Raw genomic sequence first — 15,977 nt, 5'->3', positions numbered from 1 at the left:
AACTCCATGTACCCCAATGAAATCAACAATGTCTCTAAAGTTGCAACTACATTTCTCAAGTGATGCTGATTTTGAGTGTTAAGGAGCAGAATTGATTAAATATTAAAGAAGCCAATACTAAATATTAGAGAAAAAACTAATGAAGAGTCACTTCAACACTGTATTGCCTTGCAACTTAATTTCTGCTCTTGCAATATCCAGATCCAATTTTAAAATGGAAAGTCCAGGGTTTATACTGCCACAGTTGAATACGTTATTCATTTGTCCCAGTTTTAGATCTTCTTGGTCCCAACATCAGAAATGCAAATAAGAAATTCATTTTACAGCCTATTCTTTCCTTCAAGCCCTACCAGACAAAATTATTTATCTTACGAAGCCATTTGCAACAAAAATTCAAGACTTTTAGATGATGCACCAAAACATTAAATCATCATTCCCCTTGAAGACAGATGGAACGTCTTAAATAATTCCTTTTTCTTCAGTAAGATGTATAGAGATTAAGTTCATTGGTAATGGCTACAGTAATCAATTTTAGTAACCTTTTTTTATTCTTGATATTTGGTTTAGCAGTTAAATGATACAAGAAATAAGTAGAAAGAAAAGGGAAAAATTGATAAAAATCTGCTATATATTGTGGAACAACCAATTGCTCGTAATTGGTTGTTTGACATGGTATCAGAGCAAAGCTCCTCTGTTCAACACTCCTTGATATTAAAAACTCCACGTGCAATGGCCAACCCAAAAGTAGGGCCACATTTGCCACTTGTAGGCCAACCCAAAAAAACAAAGAAGGGCCACACGTGAGGGAAGTAAAGTAGAAATTTTATGAAAATAATCAAGTCTCATGAGTAACCACTGTTAGATTTTTCAACAAGCCTCGTGAGTAACCACTGTTAGATACAAATTCTGAACATCATATAAAATCAGCAGTGAAATATGGATTATTCAAATTCAAGATATGAAGTAAAGTAGGCTTACATGTTATTCCAACATAAGAGAAATTGCATCATGTTCAAAATTCTGAACTGTGCTTTAAGTTTTTGATATAACATGTAATGAATGCTGCTTAAAACATATCTATGAGAGGTTATTTTCATGTACACTCTTCCTGTAATAGTGGGACATAATCTTATTGAATTTATGTACAAACAATGCTGACAAAAAATAACAATTGGAGAAACAAAAAATCGAAAATAAATTGTAAAACCCATAACAATTGGGTTCTGATGACTGTATGACTCTTTTTTCCTGTATCAAGGCTAACTGCAACAAAGAATTTCTGTACCAACTTGTTGACAAAAAAAAAAACAATAGGCGAAACAAAAAATAAAAAAAGAAAATGTAAACTCATAACCAGGATTGAACTGCTAGGCATCTGCAATTGGGGTCCGATGACTGTATCACTCTGTTGTTTCATGTATCAAGGCGAACCGCAACAAAGAATTTCCGGGACAAATGCCAGCTGCACGAAAGACGAATACATGTATAAGGTCGACCTTTTCTACCAATCCATTTGCCTCAACCAGTTCCCTCCACTTTCTTCCAGTGAAGACTTGGGCTTTGTTGCTACCCCAATACTTGAACTCGAGCTCCCATTCACGACCTGCCAGGTCCAGCACCACCACATTCAAACCGACGTTGGGTGATCTTGCTCTCTCCTTTTCTGCTTGAGTCATCACAGTGTTGCTCTCCGACAAGATTCTTCTCGCCATGTCCTTGGGTAATGAGAACCGATAATGATGAGATCCTGTATCTATCAGAGTAAGGACCTTATGTCCAAAATAAAGTGGTGGAGTTCCTCTCATCCGTAGGTGTGACACGAGCCATCCGTGGCGTGGCAAACTTGACGAGCGGAGCTTCTTGTATGGGCGACGGTAAAACTTGGAAGAAGATGATGATGTAAAAGAAGAAATAGGGGGAGGAAGATGAGCAGGAGAGATGGCAGATAGCTCAGTTTCAGCGACATTTATCAACATTAATAAATTACTGAAATCGGGTCGTTCTTCCTTGGACTTGGAATCCATGATCCCACTTTCTTCTCTTTAGCCAAATTCAATTGGATATGTTTTTTGTCCTGGGTAATGTAAATGTTTGTCAGAGACAGAATGGGATAAAATTGAACAAATGCAGCTCCCAAGAAAGAGGAGAAAATTGGAAGAAGAAGAAGAAGAAGAAGACAAACCCATGACAAAAAAAAAAACAATTAAAAACCAGACTAACCCTGAAGGAAGTTTCTGATTTGTGGAGAGGAAAGATAGCAATTGAGGATTCGGAATCTTGGAATTCTTAGCAGAAATTCAATCAAATGGGCATCTTATTTTTCTCCTGGGTAATGCAAAAATTTGTCAGAAAGAGAAGGAGCAAAAAACTTCAGGTACTTAGAAAGAGGAGAAAAAGGGAAGAAGGACAAAAACCCACGAAAAAAAACGACTAAGCTGGAATGGCAGAAAGAACAATTGCTTTCAATTTACAGAAACCTTTGAGAATTTGGACGTCTTTTTGCACCTGAGTAATGCAAATGTTTGTTAGAAGCAAGGGGGGGTAAAATTTAACAAAAAGTGCAGCTAGAAAATGGGAAGAAAAAGAAAAACCCAAGAAGAAAATGGGAAGTAGAAGAAAAACCCAAGAAGAAAATGGGAAGAAGAAGACAAACTTGTAATGGAAATAACCCAGAATGCAGTATCTGATTTCTGGAGAGAGATGGGTTTCTATGTTAAGAGAATACAATTAAGAGAGATGGGTTTCTATGTTAAGTACTCTGTTTCCTTTTTCACAAGGGTTTTACAAATTAGACCGTTGCCCAAATTGTTGAAGCTGAGATCCAGGATCAATCCACACAACAATAACAGGGTTTGTCTGTTGGTCCATCACTCCATCTTACCCAATTAAAATGGGATGAATAAATAAGAACACCCAATGTCCCAAACTATAGCTTTACAAATTATCAGGGAATGCCACTGGGAATAAATGAAACCAATAACCTTTCAAGTAAGTGCTATGCATGTTAGAAATTTTATTAGAACTCTCTGATAGTTGTGTACTCCAAAACAGCATCAGTCATTCAGTAATAGTACTTCCAATAATCTGTAGTTTACTATTTCAATAAAGCCACTAAATAGCCATGCTGAAATTTTCAAGAGTAAGCTCTAAATATAAATCATTAACTTATACAATGAGTCCAAAATAAAAGTGATTGCTTTATATGGATTGCTTAAAATATATGGAATCGTAATGTCTGTCACTAACCATGCCGAAATTTTATGAAAATAGTCAAGTCTTTAATCTGGAGATTTTTCAACAAGCCTCACTAGCAACCACTGTTAGATATAACTTCTGAGCATCATATAAAACCAGCAGTGAAACATGGATTATTCCAATCCAAGATGTGAAGCAAAGTAGGCTTACATGTTATTCCAACATAAGAGAAATTGCATCATGTTCAAAATTCTGAACTGTGCTTTCAGTTTTTGAAATAACATGTAATGAATGCTGCTTAAAACATATCTATGAGAGGTTATTTTCAAATACACTCATCCTGTAATAGTGGGACATATTGTTATTGAATTTCTGTACCAACAATGTTGACAAAAAATAACAATTTAAGAAACAAAAAATTGAAAAGAAATTGTAAAATCCATAATAGGTATTGAACTGCTAGGCATCTACAATGACTCTATGACTCTTTTTTCCCGTATCAAGGCTAACCGCAACAAAGAATTTCTGTACCAACTTGTTGACAAAAAACAACAATTGGAGAAACAAAAAATCGAAAAGAAAATGTAAAACCCATAAGAGGGATTGAACTGCTAAGCATCTACAATTGGGTTCCAATGACTGTATCACTCTTTTGTTTCATGTATCAAGGCGAACCGCAACAGAGAATTTCCGGGACCAATTCCAGCTGCACGAAAGACGAATACATGTATCCGGTCGACCTTTTCTACCAATCCATTTGCCTCAACCAGTTCCCTCCACTTTCTTCCAGAGAAGACTTGGGCTTTGTTGCTATTCCAATACTTGAATTCGAGCTCCCATTCACGACCTGCCAGGTCCAGCACCACCACATTTAAACCGCCCTTGGGTGATCTTGCTCTCTCCTTCTCTGCTTCAGTCATCGCAGTGTTGCTCTCCGACAAGATTCTTCCTGCCATGTCCTTGGAAAGCAAGAACCGATAATGGTTAGGTCCTGTATCTGTCAGAGTAAGGACCTTATGTCCAAAATAAAGTGGTGGAGTTCCTCTCATCCGTAGGTGTGACACGAGCCATCCGTGGGGTGGTGAATTTGACGAACGGAGCTTCTTGTATGGGCGACGGTAAAACTTGGAAGAAGAGGAAATAGGCGGAGGAAAGTGAGCAGGAGAGATGGAGGATAGCTCAGTTTCAAAGGCATTTATCAACATTAATAAATTACTGAAATCGGGCTGTTCTTCCTTGGAGTTGGAATCCATGATGCCACTTTGTTCTCTTTTTTGTCCGGGGTAATGTAAATGTTTGTCAGAGAGGGAATGGGATAAAATTGAAAATTGGAAGAAGAAGAAGAAGAAGAAGAAGAAGAAGAAGAACCCATGACAAAAAAAAAACAATTAAGAACCAGACTAACCTGAAATGAAAAAAACCCTGAAGGAAGTTTCTGATTTGTGGAAAGGAAATATAGAAATTGAAGATTCGGAATCTTGGACTTCTTAGCAGAAATTCAATCAAATGGGTATCTTGTTTTTCTCCTGGGTAATACAAAATTTGTCAGAAAGAGAAGGAGAAAAAATTCAGCTACTTAGAAAGCGTTGAAAAGGGAAGAAGGACAAAAACCCAAGATAAAAATTGACTAACCTGGAACGGCGGAAGGAACAATTGCGTTCAATTTACAGAAACCTGTAAGAATTTGGATATCTTTTTTCACCTGAGTATTGCAAATGTTTGTTAGAAACAAGGGGATAAAATTTAACAAAAAGTGCAGCTAGAAAATGGGAAGAAGAAGAAAAACCCAAGAAGAAAATGGGAAGGAGAAGAAAAACCCAAGAAGAAAATGGGAAGAAGAAGAAAAACCCAAGAACAATACAAACCTGTAATGGAAATAACCCAGAATGCGGTATCTGATTTCTGGAGAGAGATGGGTTTCTATGTTAAGCCCTATGTTTCCTTTTTCACAAGGTTTTACAAATTAGACCGTTGCCCAAATTCCCTTCTTCTCAAATTACTTTCCTTTTACAAGTGCCTATGTAACTCCTCCCCAACGAGAAACCGTGTCCAGCCTAAGCTAGTAAGCGTGTCGATATCAAATATGAACGCGACAAAGCTTTAATTGGTATGATTTAAGGAAGTGATATTCACCCCTTTACTTCCTCAGACCACCCCCTCTAGTTTATTTTTAATACTCTTTTTGCACTACAAGTAGGGGTGGACATGGTTCCGGTTCGAACCGAGGAACCGAACCGAACCGGCACATATGGTTCGGTTCGGTTCGGTTCCATAGTTATATGGTTCGGTTCTGGTTCTAATAACCTGGAACCGATGGAAATTCGGTTCGGTTCTGGGTTTGGATCCCGGAACCGAGAACCGAACCAAGAACCGACCCACCTTAAAACCCTTAGTCAGGAAAACAAGTTTTTTAATCTCAGCACTTGCCCAAATATTTTTAATCTCACCAAACAAGCCTTAATATTTTAATAATATTTTAATGGCAGGAAAGAAGATGTGGGAATCCTTTTTGTTTTTAATATTAACTTGAAAGTTTTTGTAAGTGTAAGAAGAAAGTGAAAGGCTTTTAAAAATAGTAAAATATTATGAGAGTAGTTTGTATAACGCCCCCACAAAGTCATATTCATCATTTCATTAGAGACTTTTGTGCTCTGCTTTTCCCATAATGATGATGACAAGCTGGAAACAAAAAATTATTCTATCTCAAGAAAAGAAAACCAAACATTCAAACAACTATTGTGAAGAAATTCCGTTGATTTGATGAAGATCGGGTAAACCCAGAACCGAACCGAACCGAACCGATTATATATGGTTCTGGTTCGGTTCGGTTCCAAACTTATATGGTTCTGGTTCGGTTCCAATTTCAGGGAACCGATTATATATGGTTCGGTTCTGGGTATACCCCAAAACCGAACCGAACCGAACCATGTCCACCCCTAACTACAAGGAGGTGGCCTGGGTAAAAAAGAGGACAAATATTATTTTCCTTTAGGCCCTGTTGTTTAAATTGCTTTAATTTTTGGAAAAGTTTGGAGAGGAAAAATATTTCTAAAATTCTTTACTTTTTCAACTCATGAAAAAGATTACTGATAACTTGACCCAACCCGATTCAATTTTTATTTAGAGGGGACCTTTAATTTATGATAATATCCCACTAGATTAATCACAATCACATTATTTCCAATGGAAAAGAATTTTTTTTCCATCACAAATGTTTTTCTTGCAATCCAAACGGGGATTCATATCAAGCTTTTATGTGTTCAGTAAGCAACCTTTTCATGAATCATCTCCGCCGTTGATTTAGTGGGCCCTACCATAGAGACGACAAGGCGTATGTGATCCTAATTACCCCCATCAACAAGTTACAAATGGAGATAGTGAATTAAGAAAAACATGAGCAACAAGCCAGCCCTTGTTAGCTATCACAAGTATACCTTCTAATGCCCAATTTGCTTTGGATTTTGATTCCAAATTATTGAAATTAAAAATTAAGGCCATGTTTGTTTTGGATTTTGAGAACTGATAGGGAGTCCAAAATTGACTACTGGACCCAAATTTATGTTTAAGCCCTGTTCATTTTAGATTGTGACAACCGATTGAGAGCCATAAACCAATTATTGGACTCAAAAAACAGTTTGGGCCTCTCAATTGGTTGTCAAAAACTCAAATGAACAGAGCTTTAATTTTGAGTCCAAACCCTTACAATTGGTTCTCAAAATCCAAAACAAAAAGAGATCCCACCATCAGAAAAGTGAAGGGATGTGGATGAGCTTATAAGGGTTTTCCCACAACCACCACCCTCCCCACCCCCCCAAAGCACACACGCGCGCACGCACACATAACGGCTAGCTTTTGAGGGTGAGTTGGGTCCCAACAGGCCTAGACGTAACTTTTAGTCTAATAATCAGTTTTCGACTCACAATCAGTACTCATGGCCTTAGGTTATCGTCAATCACAGGTGATGGTGATCCTTAATTGTGTGATTCTTTCTAGTCAATCTCTTTATATTTGTCCAATAAATGTGAGTTCGGTTCATTAACATAATGAACTTGGACAATTGAATGTGGGAAAGAAGATGACGCAAATAAGAGATGAAGGTTCCCTCGAAGAAGAACGGCCACTGGGGTGTAAAAATAAACCAATAGAAATAAAAATTAAATTGTGAAATATTAATTTTTTTCGAAAGCTAGGTGTTAAATTTTAAAGTATATTTTTTGGGTAGCTTTTTTTTTTAATTTTGAGAGATGTAGTGAGGAAAAAATTGTATTTTTGTGTTCATGGGCATGGTGGTTATTTTGCCTAGCTTGCATGTTGTGAATTGGACCGTTAATTGTAAAACAGTACCGCCCGGATCGGATATTGGAGTTAAATGATCACGATATAATTTATTGTAAAAGTAAATGAATGTTAATTGCACACACAAATGGAGACAAGTATTTAATGTGGTTCGGCGTAAAGCCTACTCCACGAGCAAGGATGGATCAAAAGTATTCACTATGGAAAAACAGGAATACAAGTGGTAGCAGCTCAAACACTCAAACCCAAGTGTGAAATACACGCAATTATCCTCACGAATGATTTACACAAAATGGAGTATATAAAATTTTATGTCAAACTCTCTGAACTAGCAATATCTCTCACTTTTTTCGCTGCCCAAAACGTTCTGCAACAACACTGACAGCATGTGAAATATCAGAACGGGTACATACCGTAGCATACATCAGACTGCAACTGCACTAGCATATGGAACACGTGACATGTGCCCCTTCTCCTCATCAGTCTTTGGTGACAATTTTGCAGATAAGCGAAAATGAGCAGCAAGTGGTGTACTAAACGGCTTGTAATCTTGCATGCCAAATCGTTCAAGCACTTTTTCAACATAACTATTCTGAGTGGAACATAGTTTTGCCTGCTTGACGGTCTCTTTGAATTTCCATCCCCAAAATTTTCCTAGCTGCACCCAAATCTTTCATCTGAAACTCGGCATTGAGTTGAGATTTTAGCTTCTGAATTTCTGACAAGTCCCAAGCAGCAATAAGCATGTCATCTATGTATAGTAACAAATATACATACGAATCATCTGGGAGCTTCTTGAAATATACCCAATTATCATAGTTACTTCTAGAATAACCATGATAAATCATAAATGTATCAAACCGTTAGTACCACTGTCTGGGGGGAGGGAGGGAGGGGGGGGGGGGCTGCTTCAAACCATACAGTGATTTTTTTTAACAGGAAAACACGGTCTTCTTTTCCCTGGACAACAAAACCCCTGGGTTGGTGCATTTAAATCTGTTCTTCAAGTTCACCATGAAGAAAAGCAGTTTTGACATCGAGCTGTTCAAGCTATAAGCCAAACAAAGCAACCATAGCAAGTAGCACACAAATCGAACTGTGTTTTACCACAGGTGAGAAAACTTCATTGAAGATTCTTTGCTTGCAATGGCATCTTCGTAAGTGGAAGGTTCCTCTATGTCTTCAACAATTTCGGCCATAGACAAAGCATGAGCAACTAAATCTGCACAAGCATACCTTCCAGGTGGCGCACAAGCATACCTTCCAGGTGGCTTAACCTGACTGCACTGTCTCCTTGTAGCAATATTGTACTGTTGTAGCTGTGGTGCATCATCATGTTGCACCGCCTCCTCACTAGGCTGATCCAAATTAGCTTCATGCATCATATTTGAAGCTTCAAATTCTAGTTCCACCTGTTGCAAATCACTTTGAGAATCACCTGTGTCAACAGATTCCTTTCTAGGGTGAAGCATAAAAGATTCATCAGAAATGACATCTCTGCTGATTATAAATTTAGGAGATTTAGGATTAGGGACACCACAACCTGTATCCTTTTACTCCTTGTCCATATTCAAGGAAAATACACTTCTTTGCTCTATGGTCCAATTTTCCTTCGTTGACACGATCATAAGCTGGACATCCAAAAAATTTTAAACCAGAATAATCAGCAGGAGAACCGAACCATACCTCCTCAGGAGTTTTACACTCAATAGCAGTCGATGAAGACTTGTTCACCAGATAGCAAGCGATATTAACTGCTTCAGCCCAAAATTTCTTAGGCAGACCTGCACTAAAGAGTACACAACGTGCTCTCTCCAAAAGAGTTTTGTTCATGTGTTCTACAACTCCATTTTGTTATGGAGTACCTCTAACTGTAAGGTGTTTTACGATGCCTTCGCTCCTGCAAAACTCATCAAATTCTCTAGAACAGAATTCTAAACCATTATCAGTCCGGAAACGCTTCACTTTTTTAAATGTCTGCTTTTCAATCATTACCTTTCACTACTTAAAATTAAGGAACACATCACTTTAATTTTTTAAGGTATAAATCCAAACTTTCCAAGAACACTAAGAGAGGGAACTTATCTGTTTACCAATTTTTTAAGGTATTGACCACTAAGAGAGGGAACTTGTGAAGGTCCCCAAAGATCCGAATGGATATAATCCACCATACCTCTAGTTCTACGCACTGTGATAGCAAACTTAACTATAGTTTGTTTACAAAAAACACAATTCTCACTAAAGTCAAATTTACCTGTGTTGTCCACAAATCAAACCTTGTTTGCTCAACTCTGTCATACCCCTCTCACTCATATGCCCCAAGCGCATATGCAACAATCGAGTAGTCTCTAAATCTGAGTCTTCTGATGAAGATACTGATGTAGAGCCAAACACCATTTCACCCTGCAAAAAATAAAGACCATTCCTCCTTTTCCCTTTCATCACAGTTAGAGCACCTTTCGAAACTCTCAAAATTCCAGCCTCATCAAAAAACTTACAACCGTTACAATCGAGAGTACCCAAGGAAATTAAATTCTTCTTCAAATCTGGAACATGCCTTACCTCTGTCAAAGTCTTCACAATGCCATCATACATCTTGATATGTATTGTGCATATCCCAACAATTTTATAGGCCATATTATTTCCCATCAAGACTGTACCACCATTAACTGATTGATACGTGGTAAACCAGTCTTTATTAGGACACATGATAAGAACAACCCGAATCAAGAATCCACTCATTATTTGAGTGAGAATCATCGTCGGTGACAAAGAGGACATTTTCGGCATCTAGAGAATTATTCTCCACAACTCTAGCAACAATAGAAGAATTTTCAGTGGATTTTTCCTTTTTCTTAAGTTTTGGACAATTCCACTTGGTGTGCCCTTTTTTGTGACAATAGTAGCAATCAACATTTTGACTAGATATAGACTTTGATCTAGATCAGCCTTTACTTCTAGATTCTTTATACTGACTCCTCCCCCTCTCAATAAGACCTTCAAAATTATTGCTAGACAGCTTTTTTCCTAACTCTTGAGAATTTAACGATGATTTAACATCCTCCAGACTAATGGTGTCTTTTCCATAAAGTATTGTTGTAACAAAATGCTCATAGGAAGGAGGCAATGAACACAATAAAATAAGGGCTTGATCTTCATCTTCAATTTTAAAATCAACGACCGGATTAAATTCATTAATGCGTTCCTTAATTGGCATACCTTCCTTCATTCGAAGTGTGTAGAGGCTTTGTTTTAAATACAGCCTATTGGTGAGAGACTTGGTCATGTACAAACATCCGAGCTTCTGCCACAATTTCGCCGCGGTATCCTCCTCCACGACTTCACATAACACCTTGTCTGCCAAATTAAGAATAATTGCACAATGAGCCTTCTCGTCAATTTTTGCCAATTCCACATCTGAAACTGTTGCAACGGGAGCCTTGCCATCAGTTCCTTTTTCTGCACCTTCATCTGCATGCAATTTTTCTTTTCTCCAAAGTGCCTGTTGTAAGCCCTGTTGAACTAACAAGGCGTGCATTTTGACACACCATAAACTGAAACTAATTTTACCCTTAAATTTTACGATCTCATATTTTTTCGACATCTTCGAATCTCCAATAGTAACAAAGAGCTAAAATAGCTCTGATACCAGTTTGTTGTGAATTGGACTGTTAATTGTAAAACAGTATTGCCCGCATATTGGAGTTAAATGATCACAAGATAATTTATGGTAAAAGTAAATGAATGTAAATTGCACACACAAATGGAGACAAGTATTTAATGTGGCTCGGCGTAAAGCCTACTACATGGACAAAGAAGTATCAAAAGTATTCACTATGGAAAAATAGGAATACAAGTGGTAGCAGCACAAACACTCAAACCTAAGTGCGAAATACACCCAATTATCCTCATGGATGATTTACACAAAACTTAGTATATACAAATTTCTGTCAAACTCTCTGAGCTAGGGAAATCTATCTCTTTATTCTCTGCCCAAAACGTTCTGCAACTGCTTTAATTTATACACGAGGTTGATGAGCAAAGTCCAATTGTCATTATTGGAGAAACGGAGCAAATCGCTGTAAATCAGAGCAAAGTCCAATTGTCATTATTGGAGAAACGGAGCAAACTCACGCATGATGAATCTTTTGTCAATTTGCATTCAATGCAATAGAGATGGATTTGAAAGGTTAGTTGAATATTCATAGGTGACGTGGTCATGGAATAATAAGAACGAATGCATTCACATAACATTGCACATGTATGAGCCACACATGTTTGCTCAATCTTTTCATGCTACCTCCTGTTTCAAACTCAAACCCTACTTGAAACTCTAAACCCACCACCACTTCCTTAAGCATTAAAGTCCCCACTTTCTCATTCCCACTACCACTTACCTAAGCCATCCACTCTCTACTTTCTTTTGACTAAGTCTATTCTAATTTTACTCACTTTTGTAAAGATTCTCCACTATCTACCAAGACCTCCATTGAAGCTTTCTTGTGTGCAAGCTTAAGATTTGTAGAAAAGGCCAGCTTGCCCATATTTTCTCTATGTTTTGAAGATTTCTTGTTGAAGCTTTCTTCTCTCTTTTTGATCTTGTGTTGTATGTTATGTTCTACTTTCATATATTGAAGCACATCCCTTTTGGGCGTTGTTCTCCTTCTACTTTGGTTCTTGATCTTGGGCTAGTGTAAACTTTTGTTTCACCATTTGAGAAGAAGATTTTCCGGTGTTGTGAAATCCATCTTTCTCTATATGGTATTAGAGATACAAGGGTGGTAGTTGGTGCTCGTAAAGATTTCCTTGGTGAAGAAGTCAATTGGTGCTTTGAAGATGGATATGAGTGGAAGGGTTACTGGACTCGGCATTGAGTTGCGAAATCAGTCAAATTACAAGATATGGGGATCATGTGTGGAATCTTATCTTATGGGGGAATATTTATGGGAGGTTGTTTGTGGTAATGCCTTTGTAGCTTCGGAAGATACACAAGAAAATGCCTATGAATTGAAAGCGTGGAGGATGAATAATTCTAAGGCCGAATTTCTCTTAAAGAGATCTATTTCTCATTACTTGTTTTAGCACATAATTGTGTGTAAATCGGCGAGTGAGATTTGGATTACCCTTGATGGATTGCTTAACAAGAAAATATAGCCCGTCTACAAATGTTGGAAAATGATTTGGCAAATACTACACAAGGTAATCTCTCCATTTTCTAGTTCTTTTTGAAGATCAAGAATCTTTGTTCAGAGATTTCTCTATTGGATCCGAAAGAGCCTATTTTAGAGGCACGAATGAGACGGCATATTATTTGTGGGTTGAAAAAAGAATATATTCCTTATATCACATCGGTTCAAGGATGGGATCAGAAACCATCATTGATGGAGTTTGAGAATCTTATTGATTCACAAGAGTCTTTGGCTAGACAAATGGAGGGTGTTCAATATCTGGGAGTGAAGGAGAAGCATTGTTTTCAAGCAACAAGAAGCCTTTCAACAAAAACAAAGAGAAGAAAAATGTTCCAAGTAAAGTTGTAGATGAAGGAGGATCATCTATTATGGTTAATGTAAATCGAAACGGCATTAAGTGTTACCGATGTGGTGAACTTGGGCATGTACAGAATAATTGTTGTGTGAAATTGAAGGATAACAATGTAGAGAAAAAAGTTGATCAAAAAAATGAAGAAGATTAGGGTAGATGTTTCATGGCAGAAACTACTATGGTGAGTGCTTTGGCATCCATCAATTTTGAGGATGATTGGATTATCGATTCTGGTTGTGGACATTATCTAACCGGTGAAGATTCCAATCAAAGTTTTGAAAATATGAAGCAATGATGTTATCATCATGACGGACAACAGCAAATATTCGGTAGAGAAAGAAGGGATCATTACCATTGGTGGAGCGAATGAGGATCCGATTATACTTAAGAGTATGTTTCATGTTCCTGACATGAAGAATAATTTTTTTTCGGTGGCAAATGCGGTAGATGCGGAAAATTATATTTTGTTTGAGCCTAAAGAGGTGAAATTGTTTTAAAATATTTCAAGCTTGAAGGCGGATGTTGTCTATACCGGTAAGAGAGTTAAATATTTGTTTGTTTTATCGGCTTCAACCTTTGATAAAATGAGTACAAATGATGGCGCTTCAATTTGGCATGCTAGATTGGGTCATATTAGCATGGATAAATTGAAGGTCATGGTGATTAAAAATATAGTGAATGTGCTACCAAATTTAAATTCTTTTGGTGGTGGAAAGGTGCGTGAGGGTTGTCAATATGGTATGGCACATCGTCTTCCATTTGATAAGTCTCTTTCAAGGTGAAAGGCCCCAATGGAGCTTATCTGTAGTGATGTAATGGGACCTTGTAGGACACCTTTATTTTTCTACTTCCACTACATGTTGTTATTTGTTGGTGATTTTACTAGATTCACTTTGGTGGATTTTATAAAGGAGAATTCCGATGCATTCTCTAAGTTTATAGAGTTTAAGAAGACCGTTGAAGGTGTACTTCACAAGAAGATCAAGCGGTTGAGAACCAATAATGGTTGGGAGTTTAATTCTGATGAATTTTGTACATTTTGTTGTGATCATGGTATACAAAGGGATCCCACTTGTGCTTATAAGCCTAAAAAAAATGAAGAAACTAATGAAGGAGAGTGTAGCACATCACATCTTAGAAGATCAAAAAGAAATATTGTCAAGCTGGCACGGTCTCGGAATGAAAACAAGGTGAGCACTTATTATTATTTCTTTTCTGGTCCATTTGATGATAATGGGCCTTCTTGCTTTGATGAAATAAAGGGGTAGGAGAATGGAAGGATGCCATGGACGAAGAGATGAATGCACTTGTGAAAAATGGGACTTGGTATCTTATTTCTAAGCCTAATGATGTGAACCCAGTTACATGTAAATGGGTGTATAAATTGACTTGGAAAGCGGATGGGAGTATGGATAGGTTCAAAGGAAGGTTGGTGGCTAGAGGGTTCTCTTAAAAGTATGGAGAGAATTATGAGGAGACCTTTAGTCCCGTTACAAAGATGACTTTCGTTCGAGTCGTTATCTGATTGGTCGCTTGTCATGGCTGGAAATTGTTTCAATTTGATGTTAAAATGAATTTTTGTAAGATGAGATTGACAAAGACATCTACATGTAGAAACCACTTTGGAAACTAGGAACGACATTCCTAGAGCTAGGAAACCACTTTTCAAGCAACCCACAAACTAGAACAAAAAACCATGGACCCGTGACCAACTTCTAGGGACCCGAACCCATTTCCAAGACCCGGAAACCACTTTTGGTCACCAGAAACCACTTTTCGGGAACCAAAAACCACTTTTCAGGAACCAAAAACCACCCTCAGTTACCAAAAAATACTCCTTAAGAACCAAAGATCACATTTGGCTACCAAAGAAATTTCATTGAAACCTGAAGCCATTTACCAATGACCAAAAGCAATTGGCCGCGTTTCGGTAACCAAAAACCATAAAGTAACTACCAAAAGTTGCTTTTTTACTGCTTAGAACCATTTTTTGAAAACTAGAGATCAATTTGGGATATTGAAATAACTTTTTCGGAACGGACAAGAATCCCTACAGCCAGAAACTCACTCTCGAAGTTCCAAAACCCATTCCTAGTGCCCAGAAACCCTGATCGGAGCCCCATAACCCATTTTTGGTGGGGGGACGCACGTTCCAAAATCGCAGGGGAGAGTCACTACGATTTTAGTGATTCCTTGGGACTCTAAAATCGTAGGGGATTCCTCCCTGCGAATTTATTTTGAAAATCTATAAAAGGAGGCTCACCCCTCCCTCAGTTCTCATCCCTTTCCCATACCATTTTCACTTTGTACTGGTTTTCCCACCCCTTTTTTATATTCACTCCCTTTTAACATTAGTACCCCAACTTCTTTGATAACCACACCCCCTTTAGCCTTTAGCACCCCTCCCTCTTGTGTATTCACACCCGTTTCCCCTTTGATTTAAGAACCTAGAGAGAGAAAGTTAGAGAAGCTTGGGGAGATTTTGTGAACTAGTTTCAGTTGAAAACTCTTCTGTTATATCACCAGGTATTGGAGTTATGCCAAAATTTCCTCTGATATATCACCAGATGTCGGAGTGCTGCCCAAATTTTGAGGATTTGGAGCAGCACCAACCCCTTTAACTATGTATATTTACAGCATTCTGAACTTTCCTTTCCAAGACCGATAGCAGATAGCTATAGGGTTTGGGGGTCCTTTGGCCCCAAACCCTTAGCATAAATCACCTCTTTGTCCCCCTTTTTAACATTAAAGGTGTTTCCTTCATTCTGGGGTTATTTGTATTCAACAATCAAGATGATTAGAGATTGACCATGCATCTCGGTGCCTAACAGTGATTAGAGCCAAGTGTTCCATGGTCTATCTCAATCTTTCTGATATTGTTGTCTATGAACATACTAGATTAAAGATATTCCCTTATTGTCTGTAAAATCTAAACAAGCTATTTC

The 15,977-nt window shown here is 37.8% G+C and overlaps 2 protein-coding genes across 2 annotated transcripts; both read right to left on the bottom strand.

Annotated features, from left to right (window-relative positions):
* Positions 1-3,533: 3,533 nt before the first annotated feature.
* LOC143856550 (uncharacterized) lies at positions 3,534-5,120 on the bottom strand. The gene is made up of 4 exons (XM_077366802.1): positions 5,061-5,120; positions 4,828-4,897; positions 4,601-4,721; positions 3,534-4,464 (listed from the first exon to the last, which is right to left on the bottom strand). Exon 4 carries the CDS (start codon positions 4,446-4,448, stop codon positions 3,840-3,842), a length of 609 nt encoding a protein of 202 aa, XP_077222917.1. The 5' UTR covers positions 4,449-4,464; positions 4,601-4,721; positions 4,828-4,897; positions 5,061-5,120; the 3' UTR covers positions 3,534-3,839.
* A 2,795-nt stretch (positions 5,121-7,915) lies between these two features.
* Positions 7,916-10,272, bottom strand: LOC143855883 (uncharacterized). The gene is made up of 6 exons (XM_077365938.1): positions 9,746-10,272; positions 9,357-9,391; positions 9,035-9,122; positions 8,614-8,949; positions 8,105-8,316; positions 7,916-8,040 (listed from the first exon to the last, which is right to left on the bottom strand). Exons 1-6 carry the CDS (start codon positions 10,270-10,272, stop codon positions 7,916-7,918), a joined length of 1,323 nt encoding a protein of 440 aa, XP_077222053.1.
* Positions 10,273-15,977: the final 5,705 nt, after the last annotated feature.

The sequence above is a fragment of the Tasmannia lanceolata genome, unplaced genomic scaffold (genome assembly GCF_043159265.1).
Source record: "Tasmannia lanceolata isolate RefF3 unplaced genomic scaffold, GAP_Taslan_0.1 ptg000023l, whole genome shotgun sequence".
Taxonomy (NCBI): Eukaryota; Viridiplantae; Streptophyta; class Magnoliopsida; order Canellales; family Winteraceae; genus Tasmannia; species Tasmannia lanceolata.
This window is presented reverse-complemented; position numbering and strand designations above follow the sequence as displayed.

Bases quoted from the DNA above. Each gene is read 5' to 3' on its own strand.
- LOC143855883 (XM_077365938.1), bottom strand. From the start codon at position 10,272: ATGTCCTCTTTGTCACCGACGATGATTCTCACTCAAATAATGAGTGGA. The intron at 8,950-9,034 runs GTTGTGGTGTCC...GCTTCACCCTAG, and splicing joins CAAGGAGTAAAAGGATACAG to AAAGGAATCTGTTGACACAG. The intron at 8,041-8,104 runs GCAAAACTATGT...TTGGCATGCAAG, and splicing joins TCAAAGAGACCGTCAAGCAG to ATTACAAGCCGTTTAGTACA.
- LOC143856550 (XM_077366802.1), bottom strand. From the start codon at position 4,448: ATGGATTCCAACTCCAAGGAAGAACAGCCCGATTTCAGTAATTTATTA.